Genomic DNA, 24,109 nt, shown 5'->3' with positions numbered 1-24,109 from the left:
CAACTGAACCACTGCGCTTTTACTTATTTACTCAGCGTTAGGCACATTCCGGATATTGAAACATGCCTGGGTATACTTGGAAATTGGTCTAACAGTTCTGTGTGCAGTTTTGACCTGGAGCAGATGCCACTCTTCTAAACAAGGTTTGGATGTAGTCTGGGGGATAGAATGGACCAGAGACTACTGCCAAAAGACAACTTGGCTTCAGCCTCTCAGGTTAGGAAGGCAAGGGTTTAGTAGTTGCAACATTAACCGTTTCACGTCAGAGAGTGACAGTGCAAGGGCATACAATGTAGGGGTCTACAAGTAACCTCACCAAGGCTCAGTTTTGGCAGGATTCAACAGGCTGGGAGCTGGGACAGTGTCCTGGGAAGGAAGAGGTGTAGATCACATTGTAGAATCCATATGCATTTAAAAAATATGACTCCTCTCAGACTGGCACTGTCTCCAGTGAACTTGATAGCTACTTGTACAGCAAACGGAGCAGCCATTGTATTTCAGTATCTGTTATATTTGTTTTGTTTTGTTTTCCCCCAGGATTTTCTTCATTACAGAAGAGTGAGGCCAACATGTACTGTAACTTTTTACATCCATACAAATCTTAAAATTTAAACAAAGAAGCATACAACAATCTACTGTTGTCAGAACATTACTGATAGATCTTTCTTTCTGTACTGCTTGACTTTGATAAAGCCTCAGCTGGATGTCTGTATTTAACTTTGAGCACTATGCTTCATAAGGGTGGAAGCTAAGTGAATCGAGCTAAAAGAAAGGTAACAAAAAGGGTCATGTTTTTTAGACCTCTTATCTGTGAAGAAAGATTGAAATAATTGGATTTATAGAGTAAGGAGAGGGAGACAGAAATCTTCAAATGTACTAACATCTGCTGCAAGGACAAAGAACAACCACCTAATCTCAATTTCTGCGATGAATAAAGCAGGAAGCAATGGGCTTAAATTTTGAGAGGGCAAATTGAGCACAAGATAAAACTCTAAGACAAGGGAAGTCTGGAATGGACTGAATTGACCAACTGCAGGCTTTCTAGATCACCTTTTCTTAAAACCATTCAGGCAAACTGCTATCAGGACTAAACTGGGATAGCCAGGCTAGTCTTGGGCTCAAGGGATGCATTAGGAGATCTCAAGCTTCTTTCTTGTTTTATGACTTTGACTTCTTTTTCTTCTATAAGACTTGAATATTAACAAAGTAATGTCAATATTTTTCAATCTATTGAAAAACTTAGTTGGAGACAGTTTTCTTCCCCCGCCCTTCATATGTCTGGTTTTAAAATCCTCTTATCTGTCTGAATTCATTCTCTCTATGGACCTATGAACATGAAACAAAATTTCAGGATATATCTGTATGTATTTATCTGTCTTTAAAGGGTAGATTTTTAGCTGGTTTTCTGCTGTTCATTCTATATTATTCATCTGAGGATATACATTTACCCTACGCTGAGGAAACACAGACTATGAAAAATTTTTGATAATGAAATCATGGCCTTTCTTTAGACACTTGTGGAGGGTTAACTCTGGCTGGACACCAGGTGCCCACCAAAGCCCCTCTATCACTGCCTTCCTCAGGTGGACTGGGGAGAGGAAATATAATGAAAAGCTCTTGGGTCGAGATAAAGGCAGGGAAAGTTCACTCATCAGTTATTGACAGGGGCAAAACAGATGCAACTTAGAGAAATTAGTTACATTCATTACTGATCAAATCAGAGCAGGATAATGAGAAGTAAAAACTGAATCTTAAAACAACTTCACCCACCCCTCCCATCTTCCCAGGCTCAACTTCACTCCCAATTTCTCTCCCTCCTCTCCCCAGTGGCACAGGGGCTCATGGAATGGGGGTTGTGGTCAGCTCATCATACATTGTGTCTGCCGCTTCTTCCTCCTCAGGGGAGGACTCCTCGCACTCATTCTCTGCTCCAGCGCAGGGTCCCTCTCACAGGAGAAAGACCTCCACAAACTTCTCCAGCAAGGGCCCTTCCCACAGGCTCTACTTTCTGGCAAAAATGGAAATTAATGTCTTTCTTTGAATAATTTTTCAAACAGTCCCCAAGACTTACCAGTTTGCCTACCTTGGATTCCATATGATAATATGATGGAGAATCTAGCAGTTCTAGGACTGCTAGAAGTCTGTAAACAAAAACCTAGTCCTAGGATTGACTGCTCCTTCCAAAAAAACCTCCTTTTACAGGTAAGAAAACAGAACAGATGCTTTGTTTTTCTACAATTCTTCCCTAATAATTGCATAATTTTAATGATGTGTTTTTAGTAATATTCTGCAATAACTAGGCAAGATGCCAGATAACAAATTACAACAAATATGTCCTTCTTAATCCCTTCATGGTCTCCCTGTAAGCTGGAGCCCTAATAAGCATAGGCTGCTGTGTTGCAGGAATAAATACTCAGCTGCATGAATGGCTCCACTGCTCCTCATATACCTGGTATAACAGTAAATTAAAAAGTTGGTAAACTTACTGTTTTACTGAGGGGGAGAAGCAGAGGATTTCTTGGTAAATTACAGTTGGATTAGATCATTTTATCAGTGTTCTTTTATCTTAGACCATGTCAACTTGGAAAAAGATGCTCTTCATAAAAGAGGCTCATCAAAACACAAATCTCATTAAGACAATCTGAGTGACAGCAGGTTACTGTGACCTGAAAAACCATAGCTTTGTTTTCAGCACACTTTCTATTAAAAATGACATACAAGATGTGAAGAAAGTCACAGCATAAACCATAGGGAATATTCTTGGTGTAAAAAGTGCATCAGTGACCAGACAAGTCTGATTCTGGGAATAACATACACAGCATCATCAAATATAGGATAGACTTTTAAACTCCATTCAAATATGTACACCCCACAGAGCATCTAACTGCTTTTCTCATCTTCTGCAGAAGTAGGATGTCACAGTACAGAACTGAGCTGTTGGTAAGTAACCATGCTAAGAGTGTATTGCAGACAGAGTGTGTCCTTGTCAGTCATGAAAAGACTGTAGTTGCTAATGAAAGCAATGAAAATAAAGTTGTGATTTCTACTCTTTTTCCAATTCCAAAGACTTTTGGCATGATATTTTGTCCTAAAGAAATTAAGCTACATTTTCCTTACAAATGTGGTCAGCTTTAAGCAGGAGAAAATGTATTTGGAAGGTGGTTGAGAGAATGGGAACATTAAGGGAGAAATCTTGAGTTAGGATCATGTGTTCTCTCAAACTCAGACAAGTTCCTGCACTAAGGAAGGCTTATTTACTTTAATAAGGCAGGATAAAGAAGAGTTATCAGAAGATCCATGAGAAAATCCTCATCAAATACTCCATTTCAGAAAGTGTGTGTCCATGCAACAGGCAAGAAGCAGGGGCAGAAGTGCCATGGTTACCTGCATTTTACCCAAGGTCCAGTTCTAGGGACAGAATTGTGTGGGAAATGAAATGCATCTTGCTCTGCAGTTTGCTTGCCAAGTCACAAGACAAGCTTTACAAATAGGTCTGTGTTTAAAACCCTCCATGACATCTGGAGGTGGAAAAAACAGCCAAAAATTAACAACTTCTGCTGCCAGGTTCCAAGCACATGTACCACCCAGTCCCTGGGTTAGTACTGCAAACAGCATGGCCTGTGGTGACCATACCGCATTTTCTTGCAAGGTATGTCCATGGCTGTCTTTGTATAAATGTACGGAAAGTAGAGGCTGTGATGTGGTTTTGGTACTTGTATGGAAGTGTATAGACCTTGATGTTATCCCAGTGCTGCTTGCTTCCCAAAGCAGTGGCTGAGCTCCTGATTAGAAGGAGGGAAAGTTTAGATGTAGAATTTGACAGCAATTGATTCAACCCCACCTTCATTTCTCCTTGAGCCAGGGAGCTGACAGTGCTTACATGCTCCCTATGCTGGTATCAGGCTCCCTGTCAGCATGCTAATAGGTGTCCATATTCCAGCACATGGCTGCTGCTGAAGGATCTGGCTTTGGGTATGTCCAGGTGATGCAGAAGAAATAGCATTGGTACCTCTAGAGTGTGTAGGGTCTTGCACAGAGGTTGCTGGCTTGCAGATAAGAAGGATCCTAAAAGGCAAGCGAAGATTTTTCTGATAGTAGGACTACCCTAGAGGATTAGCAGGGCTAGCACATGGGGTCCTTGTCTTCAGAAGTACAAAGTCTGATAACCATTTCCCTTGAATGTACACTTATAATTGAAACAAATGGGAAAGAGTACTTTTTTACTTTCTTCTCTCTGTATCTGTTGCAGGTTCAGTTTCGCACCCTTATTTTGTGGTTCAATGGGATAGTCAAACTTTCTATAGCTAAAATCAGTTTAGTAGTTTCTAAAGGACAGGATAATTCAAAAATAAAGGAACAAAACTCACTTCCTCCCTACCTTTATTTTTTTTTTCCTTTGACTTAGTGTTATGACTCACTTATTTCCGTGACAGTTGTCAATCATTTTGGTTTGTAGCTCCATATATTCACTGGGATGACAGGACAATAGAGGAGCTGTGACTGTCACATAATTCCATGACCACAGAAAGGTATTTAAAACGTAGTGAGACCACTGACCAAGTCGCCAGGGTTGGCAGTGCTGCAGATGAATGACTGGCAAATACTATACAGGAGATAGAGGAACCACTTGCACAGAGGGAAGAAAGGGACTTTCTAGGGTATTTGCAGCTAATTCTGAGAATATGGGGAAGATCCTTTTTATTGTTGGCACCAAAGAACTGCTGGGTGTGGAGGTCTCATGTCTTGCACATACTGAAGGGATTCATGACTATGGAACTGTTATCTGGAAATCTCATTAATCTCATAGCTCAGTATATCATCTGTGTTTTAGCAATCTGTCCAAAGCTTTAGCAGGCTTTCTGAGCCACTGCCTTACAACTTACATTCTCACAACACAGAATAGTATTTTAAAAAAATCCACTAATTTTGTTATTAGTGGACAAAAATTATTAGTGGACAAAAAAGAAATTGTTTGCAGTACAGATAAATCCTTCCAGTAAAACCTCAAATATTGTCAAATCACGCAGACACAGCAAAGTTTGCATTGCTGTGGAAACAAAGCTAAAGATGGTTTAGGCTGTGAAAAACAACTTGCAAGTAACCCTGAAAAGTAAGTTTATAAGAATGACACCTTTCAGGCTGATGTTGAAAGACAAGACGTAAAACAAGCACCTTGGGTTAGAAGGCTGTGTTTTTATTTAGTTTTCCACAGAGACAAGTTCTTTTCACCTCTAGTCTTACAAGTTTCACATCAAAACTATCAGCATATATGTATGAGCTATACAGGTAGAGAGACATCTTCCAGTACACAGTTACACTTCTCCTATCAAACATTTAAGAAAAAAACATAGTCCCTTCTATGTCCATCTAATAAAAGAACTGCTAAATCAGGGTAGAATATTGATCGTAATGTATTTTCTTTATATGAAAGTAGTTATTAATAAAAAAGTAAAAAAAAAAAATCAAGTGACTAATGTTTAAACAAAACATACTATATACATTTGGCTAAGCTGAAATATCATACCTTGCCAAATGAAGAAATGCTCTCTAACAGTATTTCCCCTAGCAGCTCAGTAGGTATGCAAGGCATGCAGTTCATTTCCTGCCAAAGTACAGAAAAATGGGTAGGTCTGTGATAATATTGCTGGTGTGCTTGAAAAAGCTCTTGGTTCTTAACATTGTAGTTGACTGTGTACATATTTTGTCTCTTGGTCTCCTCAAAAATTTCCCAGGTACAACTTTCAGATTGAATCCCTTTTAGCTCTCAATGATGGAGGGCTCAATGGGAGGCAGAATAGGATTTTCCAGAGCGTTACAGTCATCGGTGAGGAATACCAAGTCCTGGAGAAACAAAAGAGAAGGGTAACATATAAGGAGGAAGGCAGAAGATAGCACAGTGTTGAGAAGCTTAGGCCCTGATCCAGTTTTGCATTTCAAAGGACAAGATAGTGACAGAGAGAGCTAAAAACAGAGACTGTGTCCCTTCGATGTATCTTGACCTACCCTTCTGCAGTAGGAGATCATGATGGTGTACAGGCTCCGGGCTTTTTCCTTCAGCTCACTCACTTCAAGCACTCTCTCACATCTGGGGTAGGCCACAAATTCACGTAGTTTTGCCAGCACACAGTAATTCTGCAAAGCATGTGAAAGAGGTATGTGTAACCCTGCACACACAGATTTATGTTTCGCATCCATCACTTACATGATTCTTACTGCCTCTGTGGGAACCTTGAATTCCTATCTCTGCATACGTATGTACGTAACCTATGTAACCTTTAGTTAGGAAAATTCACTATCAGTATTTCATAACAAAAATGTTTGGACCAAATAGGTGATTGGGAAAGCTCATAGACACAATTTTGGTCTGACAGTTTATTTCTCAGATGCTTTAGGAGGCAGCAGTGCCAATACAATCAAATCTGCTTTTGTAGTGGGTAGAGTTACCTACAGAATAGGTGCACTGTTTCACTTCTAAGTGAGCACCTGATTTAACTGCTGAATAGATTATCAATCACAGACATGATTCTTTTGTTCCCATACAATCAGCAATATTGTAAGCACAAAGCAAAATATTTTTTAGAGTAATTTTTGTCTCAGACTTTGCATTTTCAAAATAAAACACAGCCAAAATGGATTTCGCAACATCCTTGTGAAGCTGATAAATACCCCAGCTCTTGCTTTAAAATGAGGGAAACTGAGGCACTCGGCTCACATTGCTCAGTCTTTGCAATGAAGTGAGGCACTGGCAACTCTGGAATTGGGATATAGATGGTCATTACTAGCAAGTCTTGATAGTGTAGTTGCCTATGGCAAAATGTATCAGGCATCTCTTGCTTTGTTGGATATCTTCTACTTTTTAGTTACCCAGTGGAGCACTGGGAAAAGAAGCAAAATATGTCAAATATCACAGGGCAGAATGCTATGACATTAACTATGTGTGCAGGAAGCTATTTCTATTTTGTCTTTGCTGGGAGATGACTACTGCTGTCTTTTCTCAGTATCACACTCTTATACCCTCAGGCATAATTCTTCTTTCTAGATTCAACAAGTGGCTACCTAAAATAGGAAAAGCCAGGAAGGTATTCTTGCACTCATTTTTATTAAAACTGCAGTCCCAGAAGATACTCAGCATATAAAATGAAGTAGGTTTACTCAATGCAGAAAGTTTATCCTGCATTTCTTCTTTTAAACTATTACTCAGTTTTGTTGCACATATTTAACTTCTGAAAAAGCTCTCTCACAATAAATAATGTACAGTAAGTAATCACTTCAAAATATCATTTTCCTCATTTTTGAAATTTTTAAACAAGTAAAATCTCAGAAGATTCACAAAGATTTTAATAAGGTTTAAAATGAGATTTTTTTTTTTGGTCACTCATCTCTCTAATTAAACAAGTTCTTAAAAATTTCTTTCAAACCACTCTTCTGGGGTGCAGTCTTAAGAGCTCTCTCTTTTTATTAGCTGCTTTTACGGCACGGAATTAAGAAAGTAGTGTGAAAACTTACATGGATGTCCAAGTACAGCCTGGGCAACATCTCCACACAGGAGTCCTGCAGGAAACAAGAAATACCTGTTGCAATTTTGTTTGGAGAGAAATTTGTGTCAAAAACATGCAATCTGCAGCGTCTTTGCTGGAGCAGTTTTTAGGTAGACTCACCACAGCTTTGGAGGTCTGTAACTCCTTAAAGGACTCCGTGATTTCTTTGCTCAGAGACAACACCCTTGAGTAGCAAGTTGGAGGGGCTGCTCTGGATAGCAGGGCAGCAGACAGCAGAGCAATGAGACTCAGCAGCATATTCATTGTAGGGAGCTTGTCCAAAGGAGGAGGAAGGGAGGAAAAAAAATCAGTTAGTGGTTAGCAGCTACTGGTAAGCGTCAATGGGTGAGTTTGACAAGTCAGCTCCCAATTAAATAGTCTCCTGAATCAATGGAAAAAAAAAAAAAATCCAGCCTGGGGGTGGTCCAAGCAGCAGCTTGCTGCTGTTTTAAATTTCCTGCCAACCTATGAGGCAGAGCTGCTAGTGCTTTCCTGCCCAGAGCACGGAAAGGAGGGAATGAGGGGAACAAAAACAAACACTACTGATGTTTTTCATTCCAGAAAGAAAACAGCCTAGTGAGCATCTCAAGTAACAGATATATGTGTGTAAGAAGCAGCACGGGGTTATCAAAGTGTTGTAGGCCATGATCCTGTATGTACTTTGGCACATACACTTTTCTTGAGAATGTAATGTACAGCTGTGGGAGCACACAGGCTGCAGATAGAGAGAAATCCTTCCAGGACTGGTGACATATGTTATCAGTATCAATTAGACTTGCTTATCATCCCTAGCAGGTCCGAAAGTTTACCGCTATAAAGGAAACCTTCCAGGTCTAATGTCATTTTCTCTTTTAACCTAGGCAGATGCTCACAATTTGTTAATCGAAACAATAGTGCTCGTTATGGTTGCTTGGAGAGACATGTGGATTTACACATTCATGGTCTCAAACAGAATGAATACATCTCTATATGGCTGTCATAAATGTATAAAAACTATTTTGCTTTCTGAGTCAAATTTATGAGGCTCTGTTCCTTTATTAGATGACAGATGGTGCTGAGAAACCCAGATGCTGGGGTGCAAGCCTGAGGCTGAACATATGTTGTTCTTACATGTTAATTGTCCTGTAAAATGGAGGTACCCTTGAACAAAGAACTGCTTATTTCACAAGTTACCTTCTCCCCTTTCAAATTCATATTCTAGCTAGGTATTACCCAAATGAGTAAAGCATCTGATGAAGTACTCCAATACCCTGTCATTGCAGTAGACCAGGAAGGTTCATTTGAAGGTGGGAGAAGAGGAAACGACTGAACATCTGTAAAAGAAAGGGCTTCCCAAAAGCCATTTTAGAGGGAAAATCAGAGTCTCCAAAATTAGTGTTGGAAAGAAAAAATATTCTATATGCTGCAGAAGACTCTGACTCAAATCGACCAAAACACCTGGAGGAAACAGAGGAGAGATGCACACTAGGGTCTGTTGTTACATGTTTCTTTGCCGTCATAAAGAACGATTGGTTTAGTAACATCATGTTCTCCAGAAGGTCAAAGTGGCAGATACTAGGAAGAGAAAGAAAAGTTGGGAGTCCTGGTTGAGGGGAATTTAGGACTGGCCTTGGCAAATGGGCTGCTGGGTCTTATTTCCTGGAAAGATAGTTGCTGCCTAGAAAAGTGAAGAGGCCGGAGGAAGACAGAAAACCATCTGAGATGGCCCCAAGCAGCTGGATCATAGATCTAAACACAGCTACCTAGAGCACGTCCAAGGAAAGGATATGTCTTACTGTGAGCCTTGCTGGTAAAGAAACAGGCTCTTAATCACCATCTCATTACTGTAAAGAGTAGCTGAGGGTAGCAGTGAAATATTATGCTTCTATCACATTCTCATTTGGCAACCTGCTAAAATGTAGTTGCTCTGCCAGAAGAGCAGTCTTCTGAACTGCATAAATGCTCTCCCACTACAAGAAGTCAGCAACCCAGCTGCTGCTAAGGATGGCTTCAAAATGAAACATTTGCTTTTCTATTTTTTTTAAGTGCAAGCAATATTATCTTTCTTGGTATTTTACCTATATTAAGCCTACAGTGATGACTTCATTTCAAACTACAATTAAATACTATGGATGATGTTCAAAAAGATAGATGTCAAACATGGCCTCATGGCCACTTTTTGTCTGGCAAGAAACACCAGCAAAACAACTCCCCAAGTCCTCTGTCCTGGACATATTCAGGCAGCTGAAAGCTATTTCAAAATCTCTCTCATTAGGATGGAGTAACGTTAAAGGTGCCCACACCAATTTGGAATTACATTATGAACTGAGCTTTACATTGATTGCACAGGGCCAGGGAGGCAAATGTGTAGCTTCCTCTAGCCTAACATAATGCCTTGTCTCCCAAGTTGGGGTGAATAACCCATGCCATAGAAGCCTCACTCAGTGGTCATGTCTGAGAGAGCCTGGCATAAACGCTGAATGCCACCTATTGCTCCAAGTAGACATCCAGAGGAGGAAAAGCCCAACACTTGCACTGCACTGAGGGCTTATGATTTTTGTCCAGAAAGTGGGATACGTGGAATTCATTCCTTTCTCAGTTTTTGAAAGTGCAGCATGCTGGCAATGATCTGAGGCAGTGACAAAGGGAAGGGGGAGAAAAGGACTGGCATCCACCATTCATAACTTTGCAGCTGAGGTCTGCCTGGCCTCACACTTGCAGACTGCATAGCATAACTTCTGTCCTAAGAGGTGAGATTTGTTCAGCTGCGCAACTTGCCAAGATGCTTTGCCACTGACAGGCATGGGAAATGATCCACCCTTCCATGTTCTTCTGTAGAACAGGGAAATGCAATTCCCTTGCTGACCAAGCTCTTCTTGGCCCAGAAAGCAAAGCAAAGGTTGAATGTAAACCTCATTAAAACATTTAACCAAACAAAAAATATTACTGTCTATATTGTGAAGAGGCAAAATTGCTGAAGTAGTTTGCTCTGAAGTTTTTACTCAGCTACAGTATTCCTGCCTTGTGTTTCTCTTTGATCCTATATAAACTAACTCATGGAAAGCCACCTGTATGGATGTCTACTCACATAGATAAAAAAATGAGTTACCCTTAGAAATACCAGGAAAAAGGACTTTTTAATTTATTTTATTCAGAAAAAAAAAGGAAGAAGGAAGGACCAGGGTTTAATTTCCTCACCTAAATCTTCTCCCCCCTGAGTCAGATTACACACATATCTGTCTCCCACCCAGATGGATATTTTCCAACCTCTACTAGCTCATCAGCACTTCTGCACATCTCAGCATGCAGAATATGCAACTCAGTTCAAAAAAGACAAATACTCTCTTCTCAGTTATTTTCTATTTGTAGCTCATCAGCAAGATTATTCTTGAGTTCTGAGTACATTAAATTTATCGTCCAGATATGAGCAAATAACTTCTTTGTCTCTAAGAAGCTCACTGGTGACTTCAGGAGAACTTGTTAGTGACACCAGGGACTGTGAGTGGTCCTTTCAGTTTAAGGCACTCTGCACAACTCTCAACCAGATGCACAGTTACTGAAGCCCCTGAAATTCCAGAATCTCTTTTCAGTGACTGTTTTTATCCAGTCAGTTATGCAAAGCCATTTAGCCATTTATTAATTCTGGTATGTACCTTGCCTTGGGCAGAGAAGGTCTTTAACAGGGAGACACAAGGTGTTCTTCGCAAAGGCTAATAACATCTTAGAGGCAATATGGAAAAGGCAATAGTCTTAGAGCTATAGGAGGGAGAAAGGGCAAAGAGTCAAAACTCACCTGAAGATTGTCTCTATAGAGAAGATGCTATTTACAGCCCTTCCTATCTGTGGAACGAAGCTCAGGCCGGCATGAGAAGGGAGCACAACAGGAATCAGTCAGAACCACCGTACTTGTGATTACACTCATGACATGGACAACTCCATCACAGACACATCTTTACAATACTCCTCAATTCAGTGAGCATTTGAGGCCTCTGAGGGCTCAGGATATACACTCTCTAAGTTTTGTATCAACTCTTGAAGCTGATGATGTCACTACAGCCCTGGGTGCTATTTACAGTGCATTTGTTTACTCTTTTATAAGGACTATTCCATAGTAAAAGAAGACACATGGGCTGAGAGGAAACTCAGAAGCCTAACATGACATAACCGTGTTATTGACATATTTTCTCCTTTTTTAAGTTTTGAGCTATGTTGTCCTTTTTGCTTCCAAGTTACTGAAAACTCAAACAATAATATTTTTCTAAAAGTCAAAGGACTCACTATGCAGACAGAAATTCCTCCTGTGTTTGAACAGCCTACCAGGGCCTCCACCAACTTTTGACAGGAGCCCTTTCAAGTTTCTGACTTCCTAACACCAAAATCCACTTGTTTAATGGAAATGTTTATTTTCAAATAGTTGGGGGCTGCCATTAGACACCTCATGAAATGGGCTTCTGATTATATTGAAAAATAGGAAAAGAAAAGTAAACCAGCATTTTACAGAGAAAGCCCTGTGTATTTCAGAAGTGATTCAAAGCCTAGTGACTCAGCTGGCTGTTGTGGCAAAAGTGCCACTTCTTGCTTCAGGGCAGAGCTAAACTGCCATGCAGCCTTCGATTTCAGCACAGGGCTTTTTGGAAACCCTGGAGTTTTGATTAAGGTCTTATATGTTTGTTGAGTTTTTCCTCTCTGTGCAAAAGCGCACTGTATTGATCCTTTCTGTAGACATCAGCACTGAATTTCGGGATAGGTGTAGCCTCACACATTGCCCTGGGTCTCAAAGGTGTGGATGCACAATGCTGCCAGCTGCCCCTACTACAGAAGGGAAGCCGGGTATGGTAGCAGTGTGCCTGCAATTTGAAGGTGGGGGAATCCAATGTGTCTCCTTTTCTCTTGCATACTAGTGATATGTCTCTGCTGGTGATCTGCATGGCTTGGCCAAGCTGTGGGCAATGGACAAGGCAGGACCTCAGGATTGTCACTGGGCTAGTTTTGCGATGCTGTTTCCCCATGAGAGTTAAGCAGAAGTCCTCTTTGCTTACTCAGTGGTGCAGGCTTCTTTTTTCTACACTGCTGTTGTTATTTTAAAACATTTACATATATATTGAGGAAACAGATGATACAGCTCAAAAGCCTGTTCTTAGATAAAATGGGTGTTGGAGCAGCTAAGCCATCTGGATCACAAAAAGAAATGAGATGTTCTGAAATCTGGAGGTCTTGCCAGCATGAACCTGGCACTGGGCACTTTCCCTGCGGGAAAACATATGGAAATGGGGAGTCCTGTTGTCCAGGACAGAAGACAGGCCAGGCCAGCAGGACTGAGGAACAGGAATAATTTCCTTGTGCTGCCTTGGACCAGTGAGGGAGTCATTGGTACTGGCTGTGCTCACCAGCTGTCTCTGCAGGTGGTGTGTCCAACCTGCTGCTGCAGCAGGCTCCTGCATCCACTGGGGTATCTGGGTCTCAGCATGACGGCAGTGCTGCAAATGGCTGGGAGATGTCTGCATGAACGTCTGTCACTGTGGTGCAGATGTAGCCAGGGTTGTCTGTGTCTTGGCTGCTGTCTGTGTAACAGGAATAATGGTATTTCCCATGGACGCTGTGGGAACACAGCCATCAACACCAGGGAGACGGGAGATTATGTGGTTTTAGCCCGTTGGTGATACTCTTTTCAGTGACTGCAAGGCTTATTGATTCAAGTAATATAGGATTTAGAGTCTTAAGCCTTCACTGCCTTGCTAAGAAAAAGGCAATTTTACTTTAACTCACAAACCTCTCCGGTGAAACAACAGTGGTGCTTTCAGCCTGGCTTGCTGGCTGGGTGTGGGCTCAGGCAGAGCTGCCTGCTTTCCTCCCCATAGCACACAGGTGCCTTGTCTGCACCGTGTCTGGGCTTCGAGACCACTCATGGATATGAGTTATCTTAAGGTAATATCATTCTTTATTAACACTGACCTCAATAACAGCGTTTTGTAGAGAGAGCCTTATTCAGGTTTAGAGTGGTGCTTAGTAGTAGAAGCAAGTTATTCATGCTTGCCATCCCTCCCTTTGCCCTCGTGACCTCTCCCCCCCTTGCACATGCAAATGTAGCAGATAGCTCCGGGTCTTATCATTGCAGGTCAGCTTAACACCCTCCCTAATTACACTCATGATGAAAAATCATGTCACGCAGCAAGGAATGTGTTAGAGGTGATACAAATAAATGTATATATCTTCCAAATTTGTCCCTGGTATGAGTCCACTGGGGAATTCAAGGTCTGAAAAAAACACAAGGTCTGAGCCATGTGCTGTTCCTCCAAGCTCTTGTCTATGCATAGTTAATCTGCAAGATGAGCAATTTTATTTTCTAGGACTGGTATTCCTGCATCTTTCAGAAGCATTGTGTCACTAAAAGAAAATAAACAGGTGAGACTGAAAGTGCAACTCTGCATAACAGGTGGGTCAGAGCCAAGTAGGAACCCAAAGAGACTTCTCTCCTCAACTACAGCCTGCACAGGAGCTTTTTACTATCTGCTTAGCGTGCTAGCAGGGTCAGTTTTCTATTTATTCTTGCCTAGAAACCTGCAAACGTCAAAGATTATGTTGCTGTATTTCTAGATACAAACAACAGTTCTTCCAGCAGGTTAGAACAACTACAAGGTAGAATAAATTCTCATCTCAGCTGGCTGAGAAGATGAAGTATAGGTCCATATATGTCGTAGTTTAAGCCCAGCCAGTAACCCAGGACAATATAACACATCACGTCTCCATATTTCTACTTTCTTTTCTATACACTGCTTTTCATGTTTTATATTTAAGCATAGCATATCACTGAAATCAATGGCACAAGTCACAGACTCCTGCAGATCCATATTCTCACTCTAGATTAGAACTAGTGTTCAGTTCATTTGTCTTTGTAGCACAAAAGCCTTGAAGCCAAAGCAAGAGTAAATCAGGCGCATTATGACTTGTTTTTCACAAAGAGCACTACCTTTTGGAGTCCTGTCTGTCAGAGACACAATGCAGATTCAAAGCCATCTTTGCCAGTGTCCTAAAAACAAATGATGTGACAAGTGCCATGTACAGGTGTAAATTCTCTTCTACAAAACAAAAGTGTACAAAATAGGGTGGAACAGTTGACGATCTGCTCTACCAGGTAAAATCCAGAGGTGATGAGAACTCTATTTTTGTCCTGCTAAAGAAAATCAATAAAGAGAATAATTATCCTTTTGTTCTGTCAGCTTGCCTTGAAATGGAGAAAAAATAAATACCTGAGCATGTCAGAAGCTGGTGTCAGCACCAGACTGTGTTTCAGATGTAATTGTCGTTTAAAACTGAATTTAATTGTTCATGACAACTTTTCTGTTTTAAATCCTTTTGATAAAACAGTGGAGGAAGACTCTCCTTCTGCTCCCGAACCACATGTAATGAATTCCCAGATGACTAGCTGTCCCTAAAGTGTGGGTTTAGATTGTGTTTGTTTCAGTTGGGTGACTGAGTGCCCGCAGTGCCTTAACGTAGCCCACCTTGGCATGGGTGCCCCAGGCAGCTGTAGCCAGGGGAGGAATAGGTGTTCAAGGTCACTGGCTAGGTGAAAGGCAAGTCAGACCTAAGGGTGGCTTTGGGGGACTCTCTCAGCAACAGTGTGCCTACTTACTCTCACTGTTTTACAAAGTTTCTTTTATAGTTATTCCCAACAGGAAAGAGACACAATGATACGAAACTGAGACAACATTACAGCTGGGTAATGTACTGAGGAAAGCACTGAGGGATGGCATAAAGAGAAATATTTTGAGTGAAAAATCACCCCAGTTTCAGTGTTGTGCCTTTCATGTGTACAGCAAGACAAGGTCTTTAACGTCTATAGTTTTGATTTTGGACCATTAAGCTGATTTCCATTAGAAGACTAATCAAATTAACATTTGTTTTCCTCCTTTCTATTTGGCTGCAGCTTTTCTTGTTTTGTTTTGGTTTGTTTGTTTGTTTGATGTTTTAGAAGGGTTGTGGCTGGGGAAGTGAGAACTTGGCTTGATTTAAAATGTAAATGCTATTCTATCAATCTTCCCCTCCACTAACAGGCTGCCTGGGCATTTTAAGGGCATATAGTGAAAAGGAAACTGTGACTGCTAAAGAAAAGCCACCCCCTGCTGTGTCTGTTCATATTTATTTCACAATCAGCCTATTGAAATGGTGTGATTCACACTCTGATGCTGTCGTTGTCTAGCTGGCAAAGTCACTGGAGAATTTAAAGAAGTTTCCCAAGCTGAAAACCAAGCAAACGGCATTTGGGGCAAAAAGCAATCTTATCAGCAGTGTGAGCTAGTGAGTCACTGCAGTGCTCTCTCTTGCTGAGAGCTGAGGCTGCCCTTGCAAATGAGCAGCTCTCTTGAAACAAGAAGCTTTCTTCAAAAAACTGTGAGAAGCCTGTTGCTTTTGAAATGTAAAGTGTCCTTCTGATATACATATACATAGAATATACAAGAGTAAAGTCATGCTAAAGTTTGCAGAGGCAATTTAAATGTTCTTTGTTAAAACATTGTTCCTCAAATAAATAGCCCCAAAAGGGTAAAATCATGTGTGAGTGCACAAGATGGAAAGAGGCTGAGCAGTTCCCCAGTAATCTTGGGTAAATACTAAAGGAAAACCCTGTCTGTTTACCTTAAATTATCCAGAGTTAATATATTCATCGTCTACCTTATACCCACGCAGTCTGTGTGAAATAATGACTTCCTGGTAACACAAAGACACATGGCTGAGGCATTATCTTTACTATACTAATCACAATCTCTCTTTGTGACAAGTATTACCATGTACCCTTTCACTGACATAATTTAAAACAAAAGTTTAGGAGCCAGTATCAACACAGAAGATCAGAATAACCTAAAGAAATAAATATAGATCACTGGAGACTGGATTAATTGAAATAATTAAATCCAATAGTGTTATGTGCTTGGCTCTGAATTTTTGTATAGAATTTCTACTGTATTGTGAAAGCTCATTACATGGCAATAATAGCGGGCACAAAAAAAAGTGCTAAGTTTCTTACTACATATTTTGTCATTAATCATGGGATAAATATTAGCCGCTAGTCAGAATTGACATGAAAAAGATGAATGTAATCTTAGGATGTATCAAAGGAGTTACAACCAGCAGAGACAAAGACATATTGACACCAGTGTAAAAACAGGGATCTGCTCATCTGGAATATTACGTACACTTTTGGTCACCCATGGTTGAGGAGGATGGATTCAGACTGCATGGGCTGCAGAAAGAACAGTGAGAATATTCAGTGAAAGGGGGGATGGCACAATGTGGGCATTTTTCCCTTCTGCCTCCCATTTCTTGTTGCCTCAGTTACTTTTCCAACAGTTATGTCCTTGTCCTGCTCTTTTGGCAAAGCTGGCTGTCAGCTTTGTGGCTCAGGGCACTGCAGCCCCATCACAGCCTCCCTCATTCACAGCCCATTTTCCTATAGGTGTTACTGGGAAGTTCTGTAGTAGGGGTGGTAAGGTCCATGTAGACAATCTCTCTATGCATATACATCCCTGTCTCTCAAAGAAGCAAAAATCCAGGCACACAAGCACTGAGGCCAAGCAAGGTGGAAACTCTGCTTCTGTGGTGCCACTTGGAATGAGGCTGCCTTGACTGCTGACCAGTAGCCGTCGCTTTGACCGATATGAGAACTGAAGCCGCAGAGGCATAAGGCAATGGTCCATGGCTTTCTAGGAGAGAGCCCACAGCTGCCTGAGATACAGGCTGGAGGCCTTGGAGTCATGCCCAGAGAAGGATGTGGTAATGCACTGGCCAGAGAAATACAGCTGCCCCACTGAACCCTAATCTGAATACAGCATTAAAGCTGCTATACAAGTAGTACTATGCAGCTACATGGTGCTCTCAGAAAGGCTGGGTTTGCTCCTGGGGAAAGCACATGTACAGACAGCACAGCAGCTGCCCCACTATGAACTGCACTCAGAACATCAACTCATTTTATTCACTAATTGTACACCAAAAAAAAAGGTTGGCATCAACTTTGTTCACATCAAAAAGACACAGTTTCCACTATTCCTATTGCATAATTTAGGTACACGAGCTTCTGTAATAAAACAATGTGCCGGGTGGAGAATGATAGCATTGTCCACACCATTTTCTCTCTGACACCAAAGGGAAATGGAACTAATAGAGTCAAAGAAACCAAATAACATTCAGGAAAGTACCAAAGTGATCAAAGCAGACTCTTTGATTCTGCTTTACACATACTTTTCAAAGAAGGGTTACATTTCCAAGCACAGTGTATCAGTTCTTGATGCCAATAAACCGTCTCTGTTTAGCTTTATAGTTTGATGGGAGTAGTAACAAAAAAAATTCTTTAGTGAGATGAATTTTCTAAGCCTTGCTATCAAGTGTTGAACTTGCTAGGGAAAGGCTAAAGGTATTTGCTGCTCTCTGAGGATGCCGAGTCCCTAGTGAGAGAGAGCCAGTGTCAGGCCTTAGTAGCCCTGTAGAGGAATCAACATTTGCAAACACAAGGAATAGCTCTGAGCTGATCTTTTTGTTCATCTGTATTTAATACACCTCTTTGTTAGCAGACCAAGCCTCAGGGGAAAAAATGACTTACAAAGCATGTGAAACATGTTTAAAGAGCAGTTTGGAAAAGGTGCCTGGTCATAGTCCTTTTATAGCTGGAAACTATGTATTATTTCCATGCGTTTATCTCCTATTCTTTTCCTAAAGAGATAGGCAAGTTTTCAAGGTTCTAGTTCTAAATGCATTGGAGTAAAATATTATTTTTTGATTTTAATTTGGTCGTTAATAATGTCAAGCATGAAGCTTTTCTTATACCCTGGCAGGATGTGCTCCATTTCTGTCTTTGTAAAATCTTATTTCTTCTCTGTGCTGCAGCAACTGTAAAGCACAAGCTGCCCCCAGGGAGGTATTTTGTTTAGCTGTGTAGACACATTCCTGAAGGAAAAATTGAAGCCAAACCACGCACTCACATACGCACACACAGGCACTGTATTAGAAGAATTCAAACCTTGAACAGAAAACAAACAAGTTCTGGGTCTGGAGCCCGAGCTCCAGTGCGTGTTGAATTGTGTTTTTCACATTTTTCTCTTGTTTTTACCAGCTGGGCATGTGGACCAATATAGACGCTTTCCAAACGCACAAAGTGCTGTCCAAGGGCAGCCCTATATTCCCTGTCCATGTCAGAGCCAAACAAAACATGGAAAAACAAATTGCATATCCAGCACTTGCTTTTCTCATGTGTGAGACAGACATAGGCAGTGGCCATTGCTGTCATGAGACAGAATTTGCTGCAACGTGAACATGTGACTGGAGGAAGGTCATGTAAGACAGGAGGTAAGACATAGATGTATGTTTACTCTTTTATGCATTCTTTTTGCTCACTGAAAGCAGAGCTATGAGGAAAGTCAAGCTCTATTTTCTTCTGAGATGGAACCAGATTCTGTCACCCCCTGTGTCAGCTCATGTCAGGAACGGGACAACTGATACAGTAACATGATTAAAACTATCAGAGTCTAACCCTTGCTTAGGACTTGGCCTCTGCCCTGAAATGGAGCTGCTATTACACCATAGCTGCTCGTACATTGGCATTCTAGTGCTTTCTTTCTCTTTTTTTAGCTTTGTTTATTTAACACATTTATTTATTTAATTATATTTTTATTTATTGAACTTTTTTTATCAAGCTTTCTATGTTTTATTTCTTTTGTGGGTTGTGATCAGAGGAGGAAAACACAACAGGGAATTGTGTCTGGATACAGACAACTTCAATGAGCAAATGTGAGCCCAAACCATGAGAGATGCTTCTGGAGCCAAACCCAATGATAAGCATCTCAGCACTGCTGTCCAAACAAATCCCTGAGGATCACAGCCCCTCATGCCAGTAAGCACATGGACAGTCTTGGTGCTCCTTCATTGCCAACTGCACCAAGGTGAAGCAGAGCAGAGGAAGAGCCAGAAGGTGGATGGTCCTTCCTGGAGTGGATAAAGAAGCTGAAAGGTACCAGTGTTTGATGTTGGAGTGATACAGAAAAATGGCTGCCTCAGAGACAAAAACACTACAGGCTTTACAATGGATTTTGCAGCTTGTTTTACTCAAAGGCACTGCTGTGTAGGGACAAAGTTTTCATAAGTGTTCTGGTCAGAGTTAAACATACCATCATTTCTTAGCAAATTGTTCTAGTAATTAGAAAGCAGATACATAAAAACTTGGATAAGACTTGTGTAAATGAGGACATTTCTTTCCCCTTCAGATTGTTCTTCTGCTTAAACTAACATGAAACAACAAGTGTGACATTTCTTGGAAGAAATACAAGCTAATTTCGGATTAGACTTCTGATGCCGAGAATGCCTTTTCATATAGAACTGGTGTATTGCTTGAATTACCAGTGCAGTCCATGAAGGAGTTTCAGCTGTGTCAGAGATCAGCATCTGATGCTGATTTCTGTTTTAAAGAAAACACTGGTTAAAAGGAGAAGATGGTGCTCTTGAGTGGGAGACCCAAGGTCCATATCCAGCAAGACTCTTAACAGCGTGTGAATTTGTGCATACTGTTGAATTCAGTAATAGGACTCTTCTACTTAAAACTTTGTGCACATATGTGCCTACAGCATACTTGGTAAGAAAAAACACCCAGAAAAACGTACGAACAAATGCTTCTGTGCAACTGCCTAGTCAAGCAAGCTGTGCTTTGGTTGACTCTCTGCTGGAGTTTTCACTGCATAATTCGGGATCATCTTTAATAAACCATGTGGCCATTGGTCCTTCTGAAGCATAGATGCCTAGGGAATGTAATGACTCTTTCCTTTTTTTGTTTATGCATGCTTTATTTTCTTTATTTCTTTCATCTTTTGGCTCACAGCCTCCAGCAGGGGAACAAAGTCTACTGTTAATGTATCTTACTGGAGGATGTTTGAAACACGATATAAGAAGACACTACATGTCATTATCTACTATGCTGCTGAGAGCTGGAGACTAATTTCCAGATGACATATGTTGTCAACACTGCTATATGGATAACAGCTTAGGGGCAAAGTCATAGATAAGACTCCCACTGGGCTGGAAACTGTGATGCAAAGATTATCTCTGGGTTGCAGAACTTAGCTATAGCTTCTGCACACTTCTCTGCTCAGCCTACTGCTGTTCTTCTCCCAGACTGCTTCCTTACACCCATTAATAACAATGTATTTTCCTTGACTGGCAATTGCATGCCTTGCTTAGTATTTGTTTAATGAAATCAATAAATGAAAAATGTCTGTGTTTAGTGGTGGATTCCTTGCTGTTGTGCCTACTGGTGTCAATGAATCATTCCCACTTGAGATAGCAGATTTAGAAGGTAATCAAATTTTTCCTTTCCAAGACACTATGTTCCTGCACACTCTACCATAGTGTTAACCATTCATGCAAGCAGAACACATACATACATCTACAAATTCTGTATCTGTTTTGGGTGCTGTTGCTGATGTGTTTGGGATATAGGGGATGCTCAGGTTAGCCAGCTTTTCGTCCAACAGTTCTCCTTAGAAGAACAAATGCTGCTTTTGGAGTTTATTTTGTCTGGCAACAGTTAGGATGAATAGAACACTGCCTGTGTCAGTCTTTCTGAATAGTTTCTCCTGTTTGGGTCTAAATCTGAGAAGCAATTCTTGCTTCTTATTACCACCCTGGTGCCAGGTCCAGAGAAGAGAGAGCTTTCACAGCGTTAAATGCAGAGCTTGGCTGTCCTGCTCCAGCTCATATATTAGGCTTTAGAAGGCCTCAGGTGCCTGCTGTGGGCTAGCTGTCACGTTAATGTCTATATTTCTCCACTGAAGGCTTGTTTGGCATTAGACAAGTCCAGCACCAGTCACTGGATTGTGTGTACCACATGCTTGAGAGAAGTTATCTTCTCTGTAGTGGCTTCCATCTTGATGACTCTGAGGACTGAAAATGAAATATTGTGAGCTGATGTCTTGCCAAGAGTTAAGCTGGAAAGCCTGAGGACACAGGGACAGAATGAACCGTGGGCGAGCAGCCATGCTGGTAAATGACCATCAACATCTGCACTCACATGAATAAAGCAAGTAAGCATGGGCTGTATGTTCAATGGTGCCTCAAGAAAATATATTGCCTTTTTGACAATAGAGTAAATTATTGCACAAAATACAGGAAGAAAACACACATTCAGATGTGTGTTTCAAGCACGCACAATGCAACTGTTTTGGAATTTATCTATTCAGTAATTGAACAGACCACAGCTCTTTAGGTTTAGAAGCAACATAAAAAGAGGTTGTTTCATCATATTTTACTCTGAGTTTTATGATTTCAGCCATTTTTCTTTCCTATCTAATATTAAATTTCAAAAGCAGCTTTTAAAGTACCTTTAATAATTGAGTTACTTCCAATGCTTCAGTAACTACACAGAGGTATCTTGGTGAATGGAGTCCACATGCTAGGATGGATATTGCTGGAGACTCAGTTTTCACTTGGTCAGTATAGTGAAAGAGGTATGTTCTGACTCCTCTGACATATTACCTTCCAAACAGTCCCTATAGTATTCTTCTTAAGAAAACCAGGTGTTTTCTGATCTATTAATTTTCAGTGATTGACTGAAGCCAAATTGCTTTGAAATTGGTTAAGAAGTGTGTTTATCCACAAAACGGAGATTCTGAATGCTTTCATGCTGATTTTGAGTGGTGAGATTTTTTAGCATAACCACTAGTATGGTTCTTGTTAGTGTTTATGTAAGACAAGTATCTAAGGATTGGAGTGAAGTAGGCACTGTGTAGTTAGTGATGTGAAGAGATCAGAAGCAATGGGAAAAGAAGAGGAACAGAAAATGTTGTGTGGATAGTCAGTAAGAGCATGTCTTCGTTCCCAAATTGCTGCCATGCTTAAGGGTCACAGTCAATCAACACAAACTGGGGTACTTTGGCCCCGGTACTCTTGCTCCTGTCTCATTCTCAGGAGGTGACTAAGATGGAAACTGGCAGGACCCTGCAAAATCCTCATTTGTGAGCACACTTGAAAATACTTTTGCCTGGAACAACCTCCATCAGCCTATGTAAGAAAAGGTCATTGTTGGGCTTGTAACAGTAACAGTTTATATAAGCAACTAACTTCACCATCAACATAATTTTACCTTAACATTTTCCCTTCTGTGTTTTTTATCCCCCTCTGAGGGCTGTCGGTGGCTTTATTGAAGACTCCCGTAATTTCAGCAGTAAGCCTCAGCAGGCTCCTTTCAATCAACAGCAGCAGCGTCACAGCAAGCAACACCAGTAACACATTTCCCTCCAAGCAAGCACACTCTGACTTCCTTCAGGAACACAAATGTGCTCCAAATCCCAAATCACCATCTCCCAGCCCAGCAAGACAGAGGCTGCAAACTGAGTTGAAATAAAACAGATAAACAAGTTGGAACATTTGCTTCCTGCAGAAAAATAACCCAAATATTTGTGCTTTGCCTACCTGCGGGAACCTCTGTTCCTTCCCATGATCTTGCTGCAGTGCTTCTCCTGTCTGGGCTGAGGGTCCAAGCCCTTTGGGTAGGAAACATGACCCTCTTTTGACCTGCAGGTGAATATTTCTCATAGCATGAAGAAACTCCAACTTTTGGAAACGTTGGTACCAAATGAAACAGTTATGGAAAGCTGCCCTCAGTGATGTTAATGAGATTTTTGCTTCAGAGCAATGGAAGCAGGAACCATCTTTTCTTCAGCTTCTTTCCTTTAATTTCCAGTTCACCATTCGCATCTCTACTTTATCCTCATTTTGCAGGTTGAAGGCACAATGGGTATTTTGTTGTAGAAAATAGATACATAAACAGAAGAATAGATGCTGCAGCTAGCAGAGACTATTGAGCATTGACTACTCATAAATGTTTGTTGGGAAGCAAAAGAGGTGACCACCTTTATATGCACCCTAAAAAAGGAACCTGTTGGAAGCTAGTGACATTTCTGGTGTTTCAGTGTGATTTATCTATGAATGTCATAATTTTCACAAATGCAGTCTAAAGGTATTTTAAAATATTATCCTTAAAGGGAGATACAATAAAAAAATCCATATGAATATCACACATCACATTGTGTCACCAGCTGTAGAAAATACCTTTAAATATGGGGGTGAATTACTTCCCCTTCTTTATTCTTGTTTCTGGAAGAGTATAGAAAGATGAAGGCCAGGAAAGATATGAAATAAATAACCTTAAAGGGTGGGAAGCACAATTCTGAAGGTTACAGCAGATCTAAAAAATGTTAAAATCCAGACCAAGTTGTCATCAGTTTCATTTCTATATCAGAGCTGGAGAAATTTAACATGACCCCATTCTGTGTTGGATGCCTCTGTTCTGGCTGATTGTCTCCTGAAGAATCAGAATAAGATCAAACATACAAAATGTCACTTTAATAGGTTTATACTTAATTGAAAGTCGAATTTTTAACTTTACAATAAATTTTCAGAGCATTAAATTGTTAAAATTAGGATTTTTTTTTTTTTAAACAAAAGCATAGTATAAGTGTGAATTTAATCCTTGAAAATAGTTTCCTTCCTGAGTTAAAATATGTCATCACACAGATTTCTCAGGGGAAAATAGTTCTATAAAATCTGAATAAAGGAAA

The 24,109-nt window shown here is 40.7% G+C and overlaps 2 protein-coding genes across 2 annotated transcripts in view; both read right to left on the bottom strand.

Moving 5' to 3' along the window:
* The window catches only part of EVC2 (EvC ciliary complex subunit 2), a 437,493-nt gene that overhangs the window by 132,348 nt on the left and 281,036 nt on the right, over window positions 1-24,109 (bottom strand). The gene's annotated exons all lie outside the window — the stretch shown is intronic.
* On the bottom strand, window positions 5,196-7,926 carry CYTL1 (cytokine like 1). The gene is made up of 4 exons (XM_061464868.1): window positions 7,659-7,926; window positions 7,507-7,551; window positions 6,004-6,132; window positions 5,196-5,841 (listed from the first exon to the last, which is right to left on the bottom strand). Exons 1-4 carry the CDS (start codon window positions 7,800-7,802, stop codon window positions 5,758-5,760), a joined length of 402 nt encoding a protein of 133 aa, XP_061320852.1. The 5' UTR covers window positions 7,803-7,926; the 3' UTR covers window positions 5,196-5,757.

Source organism: Pezoporus flaviventris, unplaced genomic scaffold (genome assembly GCF_033815535.1).
Source record: "Pezoporus flaviventris isolate CSIRO_AGI_PZ_B2104156 unplaced genomic scaffold, CSIRO_AGI_Pfla_v1 ptg000002l, whole genome shotgun sequence".
NCBI lineage: Eukaryota > Metazoa > Chordata > Aves > Psittaciformes > Psittacidae > Pezoporus > Pezoporus flaviventris.
The sequence above is the reverse complement of the archived record's forward strand: the minus strand, read 5'-3'. Positions and strand labels throughout refer to the sequence as shown.